Source organism: Lagopus leucura, unplaced genomic scaffold (assembly GCF_019238085.1).
Source record: "Lagopus leucura isolate 7727_CA_CO unplaced genomic scaffold, USGS_WTPT01 Super-Scaffold_73, whole genome shotgun sequence".
NCBI classification, from domain to species: Eukaryota; Metazoa; Chordata; class Aves; order Galliformes; family Phasianidae; genus Lagopus; species Lagopus leucura.
Genome location: NW_024962252.1, coordinates 86165596 through 86182933, shown reverse-complemented (window position 1 = coordinate 86182933; position 17338 = coordinate 86165596). Strand labels below are relative to the sequence as shown.

Below are 17338 nucleotides of genomic sequence, written 5' to 3'. Positions count from 1 at the left end.
AAAGTTAGCTGGAGCCAAAACCATTCGTTATTTGCAGCCAGAAATGAAGCTTCAGTTGCGTTCTTTCCTGTAGCAAACTGTTAAATATCTGCCTGATAGAAGCTGATGCCTTTGCACTGCTGCAGGACAAATTCATTCGAACTGCACTTATTGCGCTCTGTGCTTCAACCCGGCTCTGCTTTTACTGAGACTTTAACTTCGCTTAGATGCCTTTTTTTTTTTTTTAGGTCTTGTCAGCCTGCGTCACAACACAGACACCATGGAGGGCCTTTAAAGTCGGTACGCAAATAAACGCGCAGGCAGTTCATCATTAAGGCCGGGCTACTTTCCCGACATCCCAGCGCTGGGCACGGGGCGGTTATTTCACAGCTATCTCCCACTATCCCCGCCTTGGCGGGGCGCTCCCCCCGCACAGGTCCTCCTCGTTTACGGACGGCCCCGGGCTCCGCGCGCAGGAGGCGGGCCGAGGCGCGCCCCGCGCAGCCATGGCGGCCGCGGCCCCGAATCCCCCGCTCTTCCTGCCCGTTATCGGCCGCCGTAAGGGGGCGGGCTTCCCGTCAGCGGCACGGCGCCGGGCGCGAGGACCGCGCCATCGTCCGGCAGCCAATGGCGCGGGGCCGGCAGCGATTCAAACGGCCCCTCTCGGCCAATCAGCGCCGGGAAGGGGCGGGCCCGGGAGGCCGGACCGTCGCGCGGCCCTAACCGTCGCTCAGGGCGGTCGTTCCCGCGGCTGAGGAGCTCCGAGCTGAGGGCCGGGACCCGCCGCACCGCGGAGGCGTCTCCTGCCAGGCCCGGTGGGGGCGGGCGCCAGGTAAGGGATCGGCGGCCCCGGGGCCGGCGCCGAGCGGGACACACCCCCTCCGCGGCCTGCCCGGCGAGGAGCGCTCCGGCCAATCGCCGCCGGCGGGCCGCGGCCTCGCGAAGGCCCTACTAAGGAGGGCAGCGGGGGGGGGGGCGGGCGGGTCGCGCGCGCGCGCGATCTGGGCCCGGGGACTGCGCTCCTCGCTTCGTTCGAACCGCCGGAACGCCCGGCTGCCCCGGGGCTGAGCCGCCTTGGAGGTGCGGCCCGCCTCCGCCGGGCCCGCCGCGGCCCCTCCCTTCTCCTGCGGCGGGGGCCCCGCGCCAGGCCCGGGCCCGGAGAGTGGGAGGGCGGAGCGTGCGGCCCGCCCGCCCCTCCAGCGCCTCCCTTCCTGTCAACAGCCCGCCGTGAGGTCTCGCTCTTTCCGCTGAAACGTTGCCTGAAGGGAAGCGATTCGTTACCTTTGTGGTTTTGCTTTTGTCGTAGCACTTAGTACGCACTTTCTCGTTTATTATTTTTGAGTGTGATGTCTTTCCTTATAGCTAGTGAGAGCGTCACTGAGGAGGAGCAGAAATGCTACGGCCGCCCTGGGCGGTGGGCACTGCCCCAGAGTGAGTTCGAGGAGCAGCACTCTCAGACTTAGGGTTTGGGTGGTGCTGTGTGGAGCCCGGAGTTGGACTCAGTGGCTCTTGTGGCTCTGTTCCAAAGGGGATGTGAGGTGTTTGTATGATGGCTTTGACTGCAGCATTTTTCTGATTGCTTAGTTTGCAATTGAGTCAGCGTTTTCCTCTCGACAACCTTAAGATTCAGTTCTTTACAGAGAGTGGTGAGGTGCTGGAACAGGCTGCCCAAAGAGGTTGTGGATGCCCCGTCCCTGGAGGTGTTCAAGGCCAGGTTGGATGGGGCCCTGGGCAGCCTGGTCTAGTATTAAATGGGGAGGTTGGTGGCCCTGCATGTTGCAGGGGGGTTGGAGATTCATGATCCGTGAGTCCCTTCCAACCCTGGCCGTTCTGTGATTCTGTGAAGATTCATGGGAGTTCTTCGTGAACTGTCTCCAGCTTGGCATAGGAGACAGGATCCTTTTCAGACATTTCCTTAAATCTCAAGTTCCTTAAAGAAATACGTAACTCCAGAGTACCACAAATTTCATATCAAGAGTAACTGAGGATACTTGCACCTGTGTGTCTGTACAGTGCAGCGTTCCTTGTATGAAATAATTGCACTTTGAGGTAAAACGAAGATGTATTTTGAAGCCTTTTTGAGTTAAACAGTTTGCATAGGACTGCAATGAATGGTAGACTGATACCCACACTGAAAATTAGCAGGAATGTGTGTTGAGCCTGAAGGAATGATGATTAAAGATGTAACTTCTAAGATGCCTGACTTTCATTTTTATGAATGTATTTATTTATTTTGTAGTATTATTTTTAAGTCATCCTGTTGTGTTTTTTTTTTATGCTGCCAGTGATTTCTGCTACCTGAACAGATGAAGGCTGCCTTTAAAATGTGTAGGTTTTTTGAAGTGGGAATGAGAATTGCAAATCTCCCTCACTGTGGTACACCAGCATAGAAGAAGGTGGTCGTTTTTTGTCAGGATAACTTGTAACACATTTTGTTCAGTGTTTAAGACTTGTTGTGAAGTTTTATTATTAAAGGAAAAATGGAAAAACAAGATCTTCCCATTACTAATACTCTTAAGTGCTTTCAAATCACAAAATAGTATTTTTATGTGCCTATTAGACCATATCACTGACATCTACCTCAGGCTGAATAACGTAACACTTCGTCAGTTTCATCTCCTTCAGCCACGTTTTGTAGCTTCTGCACCATTGGAGAGCAAGGCTGGAGGAGGTGAAGGTCATCCTATCTTGAAGAGTAATTGCATGTCCTTGGTCAAAACACAGTGAAAATGTGTTTGTCTTTTTTAAAAAGGAGTTAAACACCAAGGGTTCCATTCTTTATAGCTTTGCTCTAGCATCTGGTATAGCTGAGTCCTGGTCGGACTCCTGAGTTTACAAATGATTCCTGAGGTGTTCATGATGGAAAGAAGAAACAATAGGCTGCTACAGAAGCAATAGGAGCTACAGAAGCAAAGAAGGCATAGGTCAGGTTAGGACATCTGGTCAAAGCTGTGGCTGGGCTTGGTATACAGGTCTAGAGCTTTGTGTTTGGAAGAGGAAGCTGGAGCTGAGAGAGTCTGGGGGATGAGCAGCAGTTGGCATGGATCTCTGATCGAGCTGACTTCAGGGTGAACAAACCAAACAAGGAGATGATGTGGCACTGGGATTGGACCTGGAGCCCAAAGGTTGTGAGGAGGAACTGGAAGTAGTTCAGTGAGGAAGGGCAGAACAGGTAGAATACCCCTAGGGAATTAAAGGGGGGAAAGGACAGAATGAAGAATTTAGGATGAAAATATGGATGTGGTATTTCAAGAAATCACACACGGAGTGTGGATTTGAGGGGGGTTAAACTAGGAGGACAAAGACTTGAATGAGTTGAAATTCATAAGGAATCAGAAAGTAACAAGAAACTGGGACAGGAAAACGTAGGTAAAAGATGGATGAGCTGGAAGAGCGTGTGCCTAAAGGCATAATGGAGAACTCTTTAGATTGTGTAGGTGGTCATTTTCCTAATTAGCAAGTGTCAGTGAAATTAAACGATTAAGCTTAGTCTTTTCACTCCTTCAAATGTTATACAGCAAAGGAGATGGCCAGGTCCTTCTGTTATGAAGCAGGAAGTAACACTAGCAATAATATCCACTCAGGGCAATTTTGTTGAGGTTTTGTTTTCTTCCTTCTGTCTTGGAGAACTACACATGTAAAATGTAGCAGCAGCAGCCTTAGGAAATGCCAGTTAAAGCCGATGGGGCAGCCTGGTTTGGCTCTGTCCCTTACTGTGCTAGGTGGTCTGAATGCATATTAACAGTAGTTTTTCTCTTTTTGCCAAAGATCCTCATTTTTTGCCAAAGATCCTCAGATTAGTTAATGTGTAATGTATAAATAGCTAGTTAAATATTTGTTTCAGTCTCCTTTTGTGTGGCTTCACATTTACAGCAAACAAGTTAAAATCCTTTGAAACAAAACTTGCTGATTTTTCCTATTCCAAGTTCCAATGTTCATCATACAAGTGTATGTGCGTGTAAGTTTATGTGCATTTTACCACAGACTTTTAAAATACCCTCACTCTGTATATTGAGATCTGAGTCAAAACTTGAGGTGGTGTGAATATCTTTTACTATGGTTACCCGTTTTCAGATGGCAGTGGCTTAATATCTGGCTCTTGTCAAAGTGCTGTGCAGGGCTTTACATTTAAAAGCATAACATTAAGTTGCAGTTGTGACTTCCTCGGTGCCTCAGTATCCTGGGTCAAGGGTGGTGGTCACTTAAAGCATATTCTACAAATATCCAGTAAATCTTCTGTTGCTGACTGGGGTAAAATTCCAGGATCTAAGCCTCATGTTTAACTGTGATATTTAATTTATTTTCTAGGTATTGTTTTGGAAAATGCCAAGCCGGAAGTATGCTGATGGTGAGGTGGTGATGGGTCGTTGGCCAGGAAGTGTCCTGTACTATGAAGTGCAAGTGACTAGTTATGATGATGCTTCTCATCTTTATACTGTGAAGTACAAAGATGGTACCGAACTTGCTTTGAAGGAAAGTGATATAAGGGTGAGTATGCCTCGGTGTGAATAGCAGTATTTCTAACAGAAAATCATGGGTAAGAATGCATCTTACAAATGGGTATCATTAGCTGTCTTCAAAGGTTGGTGCTAAATGATAGCTTTTTCCTGTGTGACATCTCATAAGACATTCAGCATGCTGACTGTTTTTATAAAGAGGCCCCACTGTGTTCTTTAGGTTGAAAAAGCAGTGATATGATTAGGGGGAAAAGAAGTGCTGTCTTTCAGAAGCTCTGATTGTTTATAAAAAACAATTGGTTTTGAGTAGCGTATAAAGCTGGTAATTGGATTCTTGGTATTAATTAATAGGAACTATGTTTTACCTTTTTGGCAGTGATGTACATGACTGGCTTTTTCTTTTGGGACAAAATGTTTCTACCTTGAACTACAGACATTTCATTGCTTTCTGTCTCCCTTGTTTACTTTGTGCTCACAGGTCAGCTTATAAAAGTCGCGTTGTGTAAATTTCGAAGGGGAAGGTTAGGATTGCAGACTTCACAGAGAAATTAATGCGTATGCTTCCAGGGAAGTTTTGTGATGCCAGTTTTCACCATCTAATTTAACAATTTAGCTCTTTTTTTTTTTTTTTTTTTTTTTAATGTTGATATGAGCTATACTGCCTCATTGCATCTTGACATGCCAGATGTACAGATAAAGCCAACTAAATGAAATGGTAGGCTTTCTTTTAAGCCTTATGCTTAAGAGGATGTTAGGCTTATGAGCTCGGTGCTCACATTGGTAGCTTCCTGATTTCTGTAGCTTTGGCAGGAATTGTCTTCAGTTGAACTTGGGGCAGGATTATTTGGGTGTTTGTTAACCAATTTCGTACAGCACCAGTAAAGAAATAGGAGGCAGTTGTGTGAAACTGTGTGCCGAAGACATTGTCCCAAGAAACCACAAATTTTCTAAAGCTGTTTTGGATGTTGAAGGTAAGATATTGTTTTTTTCTCCTCTGTCTGTTAGTCACAATCATCATTCAAGCAAAGGAAAAGCCAGTCTTCTTCGAGTTCTCCGTCCAGAAGAAGTAGAAGCAGGTCTCGATCCAGATCTCCTGGTCGGCCAGCAAAAGGCAGACGTCGCTCCTCTTCCCACAGCAGAGAGCATAAAGATGACAAAAAGAAAATAATTCAGGAAACCACTTTAGCTCTACCGGTATTGCTTTGCTTGTTCTTGGTTGCATCTTTTTGTTGTTTTTTTAATGCATACTGGGATTGTTATTGGAAGAGCCAGGTGTACTTTGTATTCCCTGAGCAGTGTAATTAGCTGCAAGAAAGGCATCACAGAAATGCCTTACTCCTTAGGAAATAGGCTTTGTAGCTTGCCAGGTTAAGAGGAGATTATTGAAATGTATTTTGTGTTCTGTTTGAATGTGGCGATGCTGTGAAGTTCTCAGATTAAATAGTTGGGCTTAGTTTAGTAAATTACTTCTACGGAAAGCATCCTTTGGCACTGTGAAAGTACTGTGGTTTCTGTTTTGCAGTGAACTGCTTTTAGCTGCATGACCAATAGCCTGGGGACCATATGCTCATTTTAAGTAGTTTGTAGCCAGCAGTTGCACTTAACTTTGGACAAAAAGGTTAACGTATTTTTTATGCTGTTCTCCTGGCTGTTAGATGAGGAGTGGGATCCATCTGTTGGATGTGGGGTTTTTTTGATTGTTTTTTTTGAAGAGAATTTATTTCTTAGAAAACCAAACTTTCACAGTCCTGCAGAGAGTGTCATATATAGAACACTGAAATTTCCTCTGCTTTCACAAGTAGAATTACTAAATATGTGTGTACTTTGTACTTGGCACTTCCTACTGATGAGTTAAAAACAGAATAGTTTCCATGTTACCTCTTAATTTCACTGTTAAATTTAAGAAAAAAGGGTTTTTTCCCCATTTTGAATAGGTTTTCCACCCTTCTTTTTGAGCAGAAACATACTTAGGGTTTTGAACGCACTTGTTTTCATGCAGAGAAGGTCAGAACAGCTGCAGTAGGAATAGATCAGTTAGTGTTTTTAGTTATTCATTATATACTCACACTGAACGGAGGCAGTATTCTCAGAAAGATAAAACTATGTCTCTTTTAAGCAGAAACCAAGTGAGAACAACACCAGAAGGTACAATGGTGAACCTGACAGTACGGAAAGAAATGACACATCCAGCAAACTCTTGGAGGTATGACAACAGAAAATGTTGTTGTATATCTTAGTTTTGTGTTGTGTTCTACCTTAGCTTTCTCAGAAATCAGTAGGAACAGGCAACACAGTAATCAAGGAGAAATTAGAATGCAACGTAGAAAATACATTTACTGTTCAGCTGACTTGAGTTCAGGGGAGAGGAAGCTGTTGGAAGATAGAGAACTGATGAGAGTTGCATGACGTGGATTTTTCTCGCTTGTTTTCTCATCAGACCTCCACTTGTTACTTGTGTTCTACTGGTTTTTGGAGAGCCTTCATTGAAATGTATAAGTTTAAGAGCTGTGTAGAAGTAGAACACATATTGTTGTTCATTTTTATTTTTGAATATGAATAATTCCAAAATAAATTAAAATTGCTAGGATTTTGTATTTTTTTCTAAATGCTTTTTTTTTTTTTTAGCAGCAAAAATTGAAACCAGATGTGGAAATGGAGCGAGTGCTCGATCAGTACAGCTTGCGTTCAAGAAGAGAAGAAAAGAAAAAAGAAGAGATCTATGCAGAGAAGAAGATTTTTGAGACAATAAAAACTATGGAGAAACCATCATCAAAAACAAAAGAGCTTGAATTTGGTGGAAGATTTGGTATGTGTGAATATTCTTCCTGTTTGTGGATCCTATTTGCAGACTCCAGAACCATGTTGGTACTTAGAGTAGCCTGTGATGGTGCTGGCAGAAGTCAAAGGAAAATTGCCTATGGTTCTCCTCTGAAATGCAGTGGAGGTCTTGCACAGTGGGATTTAAATGTTGCTTAAATTGTAGTTGGAAATAACTAGCAAAACTTATGTTTTCAAGAGCTAGGTGCTTCCAACTCAAAACTGAAGTATTCTTTATACAGTTTTTTGGGCAGTTTTAAAGGGATGTGTTTGATTCAGTCCTTCAGTTTGCTTCATTCCCCTCTGTAGGAGTGAGACGTCTCTGTATCCTATGATGTGACTGTGAGACTGCTGCTGTTTTGCTGCAGGGATAGATAATGATCTCTTACTTCCTACTGATCCAGATTTGTTGTTGGTAATGAAATGAGTGTTTTATTTTCCATGTTTGTCTTCTAATATTGCGTCATGTCTTTTTACAGGGACCTTCATGCTGATATTTCTCCTGCCTGCTACTGTGTTGTACTTACTGTTAATGTGCAAACAGGATGACCCCAGCCTTATGAACTTCCCTCCTCCTCTCCCAACACTCGAAAGTCTTTGGGAAACTAAAGTGTTTGGCGTCTTTCTTCTGTGGTTTTTCTTTCAAGCTCTGTTTTACTTATTGCCAATAGGAAAGGTAAGCTGGTTAGTAGCAACTGGGTCTTTGTGGATCATTAATTTGTGGGTCAGACTGAAAGGTGGGCTATGTTTTTAGTGCCGTGATGATGAAAGTAGATTAATTGCTTTGGTTATTGCTGATTGTTGTGAGCTTAAAATAACAGAATTTGTTAAGAATTTAATGGCAGTGCATTTCATAGACCTACAGTGGAAAAGGCAGAAAACAGAGTATAGGAGTTCAAATCAAAGTATGGATAGCATCTGCTTAATAGAAATCTAGAAGAATTTCAGATATCTGACTTCTAAACCTGAAGACTCCTTGATACTCAGTGTTCTACTGATAACAGTAGAAAAAATATTCCTTGCTTTCCAATGCAACTTGCATTTCTGGGGAGTTGCTGCTCTTTATTCTAGCTGTACTGATCAGGTAAAATGGCCTATTATTCTCTTTTTGTGACTTGAAGGATACTGCCAGGTGCTGAAAGAATAATAAATTTAGCCAATCAAACTGTTCTATTCTTACACTTTTAACATTAGCGAAGCTTCTGTTTCCTTAATGCTGGTTAGGAGAAATTGTTTTTTTATTTTAAACAGTTACCTTTTCCTTTTGATATCCAAGATGTGCTTTTGAGAACCAAGTAGTATGGTCTTCAGATTTCAGTGTGTCCAGCTGGTTAACTTGGTTGAATGTCTTTGTGCTGGAGACATCCCAGAGTTTTCTTCCCTTCCAGTGCTCTTAGATTGTATTTCATTGCAACTGTAGTACTTTCTCCTCCCTAGGTGGTGGAAGGCCTGCCTCTTTCAAATGGAAGGAAGCTGCAGTACCGGATCAATGGTAAGTGTGTTGCAATTGCTCATTCAGAAGTTCAGCACACCTACCACATTTGTGGTTCTCAGAACCACAAATTAAAGATAATAAATGAAGAAGGATGAGCTCTGTGGTTAGACTAGGTATCTGCAGAAGCAGTGGATCATATTTATGCTGCCTGAAAACTTCTGTTCTTTGACTTGCATCTGTAGTAGTGGCATAGTCCTGCATTTATTTTTCAGTTTTTGGTAAAGGAAGGAAAGAAGCCATGTGGTTTGGATGGTTCCAGAAAGCCGTTTTCTTGCTTCTTCAAAAGCCAATTCACAAAGCAACTTTGAAAACCTCTTTGAGAAAAGAAAGCCGACTAGTGACAGGGCAACACACAGAGGGCACTGAGAGACAGGACATTTTGTTTGAATGTTAGGAAACACCTCTTAACTGTGAGAATGACTAAGCTCTGACAGTAGTTGCCAGAGAGGTGGAGGAATTTTCATCTTGAGATGTTAAAAATCTGTCTGGCTGTGATCCTGGGCAACCTGATCTTGGTGCTGTGCTGAGCAGGTGGGCTGCACAAGTTGTCCTCTAGAAATCCCTGCCATCTTCACCGAGTCTGCAGTTCTGTAAAAGTGCTCAGAGAAAGCACATGGGGAATATCTGTATGCAGCTGCCTCCTTTTTTTTTTTTTTGTGCATCACTCTACTGCCCGTGGTTTTGTATTCTCAAAGTACAAAACTTTTGTGCTCAGATTTTGACTTGACAATTATTCTAATGCTTTAATTACTGATAGCTGTATCAAGACATAAGTTAATATGAGGATAAATATATACCGGTAGTAGGAAATATGTTCCCTGAGCTGCCCCACAGAGGACTTCTGAGACCTTCTGCCATTATCCAGTAGTAGTGGTACTATCCATTGTTAGAGTAGGATTTGAAATGGAATCTATGTTGTAAAAGTGAAGGACTGCTCAGAGCATTCTGCTGTTTAATTTTTTTGAAAAGGAGCAAAAGAAATGTCAGAACACAGATGGAATACCTAAGGTACACTGTGCTGCCCCAGAAATTTGAAGTCAAGAGCATGGGATATGGAACAAAGTATAGAAATATAGGATCATAGAATGGCTTGGGTTGGAAGGGACCTCGAGGATCATCAAACTCCAACCTCCCTGCCCATATCCCATACTAGACCAGCTGCCTAGCGCCCCATCCAACCTGGCCTCGAACACCTCCAGGGATGTGAGGCATCCATAACCTCTGTGGGCAGCCTGTTCCAGCACCTCACTACTCTCTTGGTAAAGAACTTCCCCCTGATATCAAAGCTAAATCTTCCCTCCCTTGAAGTGAAAGTGTGAGTAAGCTGGATGGGGTAGGTTTTAAGAATGATATTTCTGTTTTAGCTAATATGTTTTTCTTCTGTATCCTTTAGGGTTTTATGCTTTTGTTTTGACTGCTGCAGCTATTGGAACCTTACTGTATTTTCAGTTCGAACTTCATTATTTGTATGATCACTTCATACAGTTTGCAGTGTCAGCTGCAGCTTTTTCTATGGTATTGAGCATTTATTTGTATATTCGGTCCTTCAAGGCACCTGAGGAAGACCTGGCACCAGGAGGAAATTCTGGTGAGTGATCATTATTTTGGATAATTTATTTACGGCTGTTTGCTACAGTTTCATGTTTATATTTAGGTTAGATTTAAGGTAGGTTGTTACAATATCTTGACTGTTACTTTCTCCAAATGTAAAAGTAATGTTGCAAGTTGCGAGGCATTTTTTGTTTGCACACAGGTAGTGTAAAAATGTTTAACGTTCTCTTTGGGTTATCTTGCATAGGTTAAACCCCAGTAGGCAGCTAAATGCCACATAGCCAGCAGGGTTGTATTCCTCCAGTAGGATGGGAGAGAAAATTGGAAGAAAACTCAAGTGTTGAGATAAAGGCAGTTAACTTAAGAGGAAAAGAAAGACCAGATAAAATAAAACAAAGCAAAACCAGCATTTCAAAGGTAGCTTTGAAAAGGTTTCTTTTACTACACACTTGTGTATCTGGTTAGAGTTTTTAAAAGGCAGTTTTGATTCAGTCATCAACCTGCAAGTCTGGAAATTGTCAGCTATATGCATATGTCTTTGTAGGACAGTGGATATTGAGAAGAAGTCAGCACTAAACATTAACAGTGTGCTTAGAAAAGGATCATAGACTAACTTAGGAAGTTCACAGACAGAATGTTAAGTATGTTGGAGTGAAGTGTTCAAATACCCTTAGTTCTTTTGTCAGTGCAGCGTGTATATGTGTGGAGGGAAATCATATAATTTTACTTTTTTCTTTCTGCAAAGCAGTTGTAGTCTTTAAGTGGCACAGTAACATTCTGCAGCTGTTCTGCACACTGCTTTTTAGTTGCTAACCCAACACAGGCTATCTGCAAGTCAAGGCATTTCCTTCTTGGCCAGCTCCTTTGATGGTGCCATTGCTAAGGGAATTCTTAGTCACAGAGAAGAGTAAAGTAGTAGGAGGAGAGGTGGAATTAGTGTAAGATCGTTATGTTCATGAAAGCCATGATGAGAGCTTTTGGATAAGGCTGAAAACAAGGACCAAAGTCAAAGAGATAAAACTACAGTACCTTGTGCAGTGTTTGGTCCTTCTAGTAATAACTAAAATATTTGGACCTCTTAAAATACAAGCCACTTAGGTTTTGCTTCATATTTTGCCTATACTCTCTTTCACTCTTCTTTATCTTTTCTTTCCCCAAGCTTAATGGTTTTTCATTTATAATGAGAGAACTTCAATAGGGAGTAGCAAGTGCCTTGCAGGGGATGTAGTGATGGATGAAAGGAATAATAGTACTGACAAGGAATGTGTCTCATCTTGCAGGATACCTTGTTTATGACTTCTTTACTGGACACGAATTAAACCCTCGTATTGGCAATTTTGACCTCAAGTACTTCTGTGAGTTACGTCCAGGATTAATTGGCTGGGTGAGTCAATAAGCTGAGCTACTTTACATTTTCTTCTGTGAGTGGTGCTGAGGATACAAAAAGTATTTAAAATCAGAGGAAGAAAATAGAGTTTTGTGTTGATAAATTTTTAAGGATAATTTTTTGTTCACCTTAGGACAATTCCTAAGCTACATTGTAGCTTGTTTGCTTTGTGAGGAATGAAAACTCCTGTGAGAGTATGAATATGCTGATGCTACAGCTTTGGAAATATAGTTCATATAGTTCAACTTGTTCATGAAACAGGACTTTTAAAAAATCGTAAATATCATTCAGAACCATCCTTATTAAAATGTTCTTTAGCATAATAGGAAAAAAACTTGTTTAAGGAAAAATTTTAATTTATTTATTCTTAATTAGGTTGTCATAAACTTGGCAATGCTCTTGGCTGAGATGAAGATACATAATCAAAGTATGCCATCGCTGTCAATGATACTCGTGAACAGCTTTCAGCTTCTGTATGTGGTGGATGCTCTTTGGAATGAGGTACAAAATAGCCTTCAGCCCTGTCTTAACCTGAAACTATTTCTAACTAAATTGTTTAATTAACGAAGCTTTGTAAATTCTTAATTCCTTCCTCATTTCTAGGAAGCTGTTTTGACCACAATGGATATTATCCATGATGGGTTTGGATTCATGCTGGCGTTTGGAGATTTGGTGTGGGTTCCATTTGTCTACAGTCTGCAGGCCTTCTATTTAGTTGGACACCCTATTGCAATTTCTTGGCCTGTCGCAGCTGCAATTACTATTCTGAACTGTAAGTTACAGTAAATGTTACTGTTACTATCAGTAGTCTCTTCAGATCATTGTCTGGTTCATTTAATGTTGTATACTTGCAGTGAGTCAGTCAGTTCATGAAATATGCACTGGGTCAATAGAATAGGCACCTCAAAGTACTGGGCTGCTAGCAGAGCTGTCAGCTGCGCCATATCACTTCACTTGGATTTCAAACTCAGTGCTACATAAATAAACTGTAAGTCAGTTATAAATGGAAAGTTAGATGTGAAAGTGCAGCTTCTCCAAAGTCTTAAAAGGTAGTCATTAACATGCAAGAGCAGATGTGTCAGTCCTCTGGTAGCATCTCTAGCTTGTTAGAGCTTTGGGAACTGGAGAGTGTCACTTCCTCAGAAACAGAATTGATTTCAGTGCAGTAAGAGTGACAAGGAGCATGTGAGAGCTTTTGTTGAAGGACACAAAGCAGTAGAAAATACTGAAAATAAAAATAGATACTATTTCTTTCCAGGTATTGGGTATTACATATTCCGTAGTGCAAATTCTCAGAAAAATAATTTCCGAAGGAATCCAGCAGATCCCAAGTTGTCCTGTAAGTGCATTCTTTGTAATTCATTCAATCACTTTACAGTGTCTCTTTGGACTCGTGACATGCACATTTCTGTTGTTGTATTGACTGCAATGCTCCGTTCACAGATCTGAAAGTGATACCCACTGCAACTGGAAAAGGGCTTCTTGTCACAGGTTGGTGGGGGTTTGTTCGTCACCCCAATTACCTTGGTGATATCATCATGGCACTTGCGTGGTCTCTACCCTGTGGTAAGTTCCTAAACCGAAAGGAGATTCTATCTAAAATGGAACATGTACATTTGGGCATCTGACTTAACTTGAAATGTAAAGTGGTCAGTGGGGTGATAAAAGGTTTAATTAAATTAATGGCAAATTTCTGAGTTGCAAGGTTGATGTGACACCTGTTTTCCCTTAAATCTGATCCTTTGTGTCTTAATATAAACTTGATATTTATTTCTAACACTTTATCATTTAGTAATAATGGGACTTGTTTGCTAACAAGTTCTTCCTTACTTTTTCATTTTGAGGCTACTGCCAGAGCTGTAATGTTTTCAAAGGATGTTCCTATAAAGATGGAAAACTCATGCAAGTTAGAAAAACGGCTTTCGGCTCCTCTCTTGCCTGAAGGAGTTTCCTTTCAATACAGGCACACTAGTGAGCATGGCAGATGTTCCGAGGCAGAGCTACTCAACCCCATGGCACAGTTTGGCTTCTGCAAGCCGTGGGCCGTAGGGAATTGTGGCAGAGTGGGTCTTTGACCAAGTAGTTAAGGCCCTAAGTATCAGCAGAGACCAGTTGTTGAAGTGTACGTGTAGGGATTCAGGATTTTAAATTGAAAGTAGACAATACTGGTTAGCAAAAACACTTGTAGGCAGTATCTTGGAAGAGGATTGCTGCATAAAAATGAGGAACTTGAATCCTCTCTTGGTAGCCGCATGGTGGGAGCGGAAGGGGATCAGGTAAGCGGTGCACTCTGAGCAGAGGCAGTTACCATCCACACCCAAAAGAGAAATCCCTGTGTAGTTTGTGGGGCAGCTCAGAGCTCTGGAGACTTAAATACTGTTGTGGTTTTGGTAGCCAAAGAGCTTCAACGTGTGCCAGGCTTGTATACACAGAGTGAAGTTAGTGGGTTTGAGACTGAATGTGAAGCTTATCTGGGGAGTCCCCATTTACACAGAAACATGTCGGTTATATGCGTGCTGTCCTGTTGAATATTTGATGCTTTATTATGAGCACAAGGTGCTTCAGTCTCTTAAATTCACGTCACTGCATGTTGTTAACAGCGAAAACTTTCATAGTTGTTCATGCATTAGAATTGACTTTCCACACTTCATTTTACAGGTTTTAATCACATTTTGCCGTATTTCTACGTGATTTATTTCATCTGCTTGCTTGTTCATCGAGAAGCTCGTGACGAACATCATTGTAAGAAAAAATATGGTTTGGCATGGGAAAGGTATTGTCAGCGTGTACCATACCGCATATTTCCTTACATCTACTAGAGCACTCCACATACCTGATCTGCAAATTAAAATATACCTCTCACCTTTGCACTTGGTCTATTTGTTATCTAGGCTTTAAACATTAAATGTGACCAAACGATGGAGTGCTTTTCAACAAGTATTTGCAAGTAATCCTAAATGCTTATGAGTTATGTGAACTGACTTTCTATGACCTCAATTTAAGAAAAAAAAATTGTGAATTTTAAAAAGTCTTGGAGCCCTAATTTTTCAAGCTAAATTTTATCTAGAATTCTGAGTTTACATTTTTTTTTATTGCATTAATTAAGCACTGTGATGTAAAGTATATTATTTTCTTAATACAATAAACACAGGAGTTCCATCCAGTGAATTTTTTTGGTGTTACTTGTACCATCTAACTTCAGATGTCTGACTGAGCTGAGTGCAGAGAGCAGAGGCTCTGGGCAGCAGAGCTGTGAGCGGAGGATTCAGCTCCCAGAAGGGCCCACGCTCTCTGTGTGTGTCGCCCTGTGGCCCCTGGCTCGGGGCAGTGGCATTTTTGGTCAGGAGGGCTCTGAATGGCCCCTGCTGACCTGTCCTGCCAGAGGATGGATGGAGGGGAAGGAGAGTGCAAATATCCCCTCCATCCTACCTCCCTGAGGCTTGAGCTGCTTTGGCAGTGCCCCAGCCCCCCTGCAGGGGCTCAGACCCCTGAAGGTAGATGATACAAAGGCAGAGCTGTGGGAGCGGTGAATTCTAATCTGGCATCTTAACAGTGAGCCCAGGAGTAGCAAAAGGTGCAACGCGTGCATATTTGACAGAAAGGAATAAAATGACCACAGTTGGCTTATTCTGATCTTTGTAAAATATGTCTTAATGTACCATAGCGTTTCCAAGTGTGTATAATAAAGCTTCCAGGTTTTTTTGCTGTACAGTGTTTGGATTTGAAAACGCGCTTTTTTAGGAACAAGGAGAAATTTTTAACTAAATCCATTTCCAGTAATTTTTTAAAAATGTTCATTTAATAAAGATTTTTGTAAATTAATGTATGAATTCTCAAAACAATTGAAGTGTTCATTTAAATATTTGTATTGACAGATATGCTATGAAAATGTGGTAAGTGCTCCTCTGTCCAAAGTGGGTTTTTTGTGTTTTTTTTTTCAATTTGGCATTGCTACCTCATATGTAGGTTTTGCCTTTTGTACTGTTGCAGATAGAGATAATAGCTATTTTTTTGCTACTGCTATTTAAACCAACTTTTTTTACATGAGCCTGTGGTTCAACTCAGCCACGTTCTAATATATTTTTGTATATATTTGAATTTCTAACTAACGTATGTGTTCTAGGCATTAGTTGTTTTCTTTGTCTAACTGGCTGTAAATCGGATGCCACTGAAGTATTTTGCTTCATAAGTAGAGTAATTTTATATTTTACTGAAATAACCTTGCATTAACTAACTAGAGCTAGCATTTACTTCCATCTTCACAAGGGTTAACTTTTCACATACTTCCTATGTGAGGTTCATAGCACAACTTCTCCCCAAGGCTTATTAGAGTCAAATGTAGCAGGGAGGGAATTGCAAGTATGTCTGCAGTTGCTTGCAGGAAGATTACTAACAAATGAAAATGTTGCAATTGGTTAATTGTGTTCAGTTCTTTTTAAATACTGATGTAATTGAAATCTAGCATGTGATGGGGTTTTTGTTATTAATTAAAAACCCTCTATTTTGCACACATGCATTTTTAACGACAATTGTACATGTAAAGTGTATATAATGTAGCTTGCTGAGCTTGACTGTGAGTGTCTTCTGAAAAATCTGTATTTTGGTCTTGTAAGGAACACGTGTTAGGACAAGTATTCTGATTTCTGCAACAAATAGCAGTGCCTGTAACAATACTGAAGAGCATTCACTTGTGTGAAGCAGCAGATTAAACTGGGCTTTTTTTTATCTTTTTTTTCTTTAATGATTGCTTACCGGATTAGTAGGAATAGCAGTCATTCAACTGTTCCACCCTGCAGCTGGTGTTTTAAAATGGACTGAAGCTGGGGACAGTTTAACTCCTCAGCCCTTAAGCTCTGAGTTGCTACTGCCATCCCAGTTATATCTGTTTCCCACACAAGATTGTTAAACCGCAAGTCAGACCGTTTCCTTTCAGAAATGGGTCTTGACTGATAACTTCAGTTTCGTTTATATGCTGAATTTGATGTGAATTTGATTTTGAAGTAACTGTTTTTAATACAAACAAGCATACAAGCTAAAATAAAGCTCTTGCTTAAAATTATGTAGTGCATTTTTTTTGCCAGTTTAAGGTGTTGTTTGATAAGAGTTCACATTGATTCATTTTAGTAAGTGAAGACATCTGTTTGCCAGGGTTCCTTTCTCATTGGTGGTTGTGGGCTGAGTGTTACAAGGTCATAGAAAAAAGGCAGAGGTGAAGCATTTGGGACAGACTGCAGCCCCCATTCCTCATTCCACTATGCCTCTTGGGTGCAGAAGGGTGTTTATTTGACTTTTAGTTTCTCTTTGCCCTCACCTGTTAGTAAAAGGCAGTTAAGTACAGTGATCTCCCCCTGGTCAGTCTGTTTTGCCCATGATGGTAAGCTATCCTGTTATCTCAGCCCTTAAGCCTTCTTCTATTTCTATTTTCTCCCTGTGTTCCTTTGGGGAGAGGGAATGAGGGAGTGCGGTAGAGCTGAGTTGGCCATCAGGTGAAACTGCTGAAATACTCCTCATTAAAGACTCATGTTGTGACCCAGTGACTTTATCTTGCTTGCTTCCTAGCTTGGCTGTTAACTTGTAGGTTCTCTGGGAGTCCTGTAAAGTAAGCAAGGCTAATGCAGTGCCCTGCAGGACACACAGAGCTTGTGTTAATAC

General features: G+C 41.6%; 1 protein-coding gene across 8 annotated transcripts; it reads left to right on the top strand.

The window, feature by feature from the left end:
* Window positions 1–709: 709 nt before the first annotated feature.
* On the top strand, window positions 710–16745 carry LBR (lamin B receptor). Of its 8 annotated transcripts, none has more exons than XM_042882488.1 (14): window positions 710–811; window positions 4288–4467; window positions 5442–5630; window positions 6553–6639; window positions 7062–7242; window positions 7733–7929; window positions 8691–8745; window positions 10142–10336; window positions 11580–11683; window positions 12062–12187; window positions 12290–12458; window positions 12945–13025; window positions 13130–13252; window positions 14345–16745. In XM_042882488.1, exons 2-14 carry the CDS (start codon window positions 4303–4305, stop codon window positions 14503–14505), a joined length of 1833 nt encoding a protein of 610 aa, XP_042738422.1. In that variant the 5' UTR covers window positions 710–811; window positions 4288–4302; the 3' UTR covers window positions 14506–16745. The 8 variants fall into 8 exon arrangements, with proteins under 8 accessions (XP_042738422.1, XP_042738415.1, XP_042738428.1 ...); XM_042882481.1 differs by lacking the exon at window positions 710–811 and adding an exon at window positions 3862–3937; XM_042882494.1 differs by lacking the exon at window positions 710–811 and adding an exon at window positions 3999–4014.
* Window positions 16746–17338: the final 593 nt, after the last annotated feature.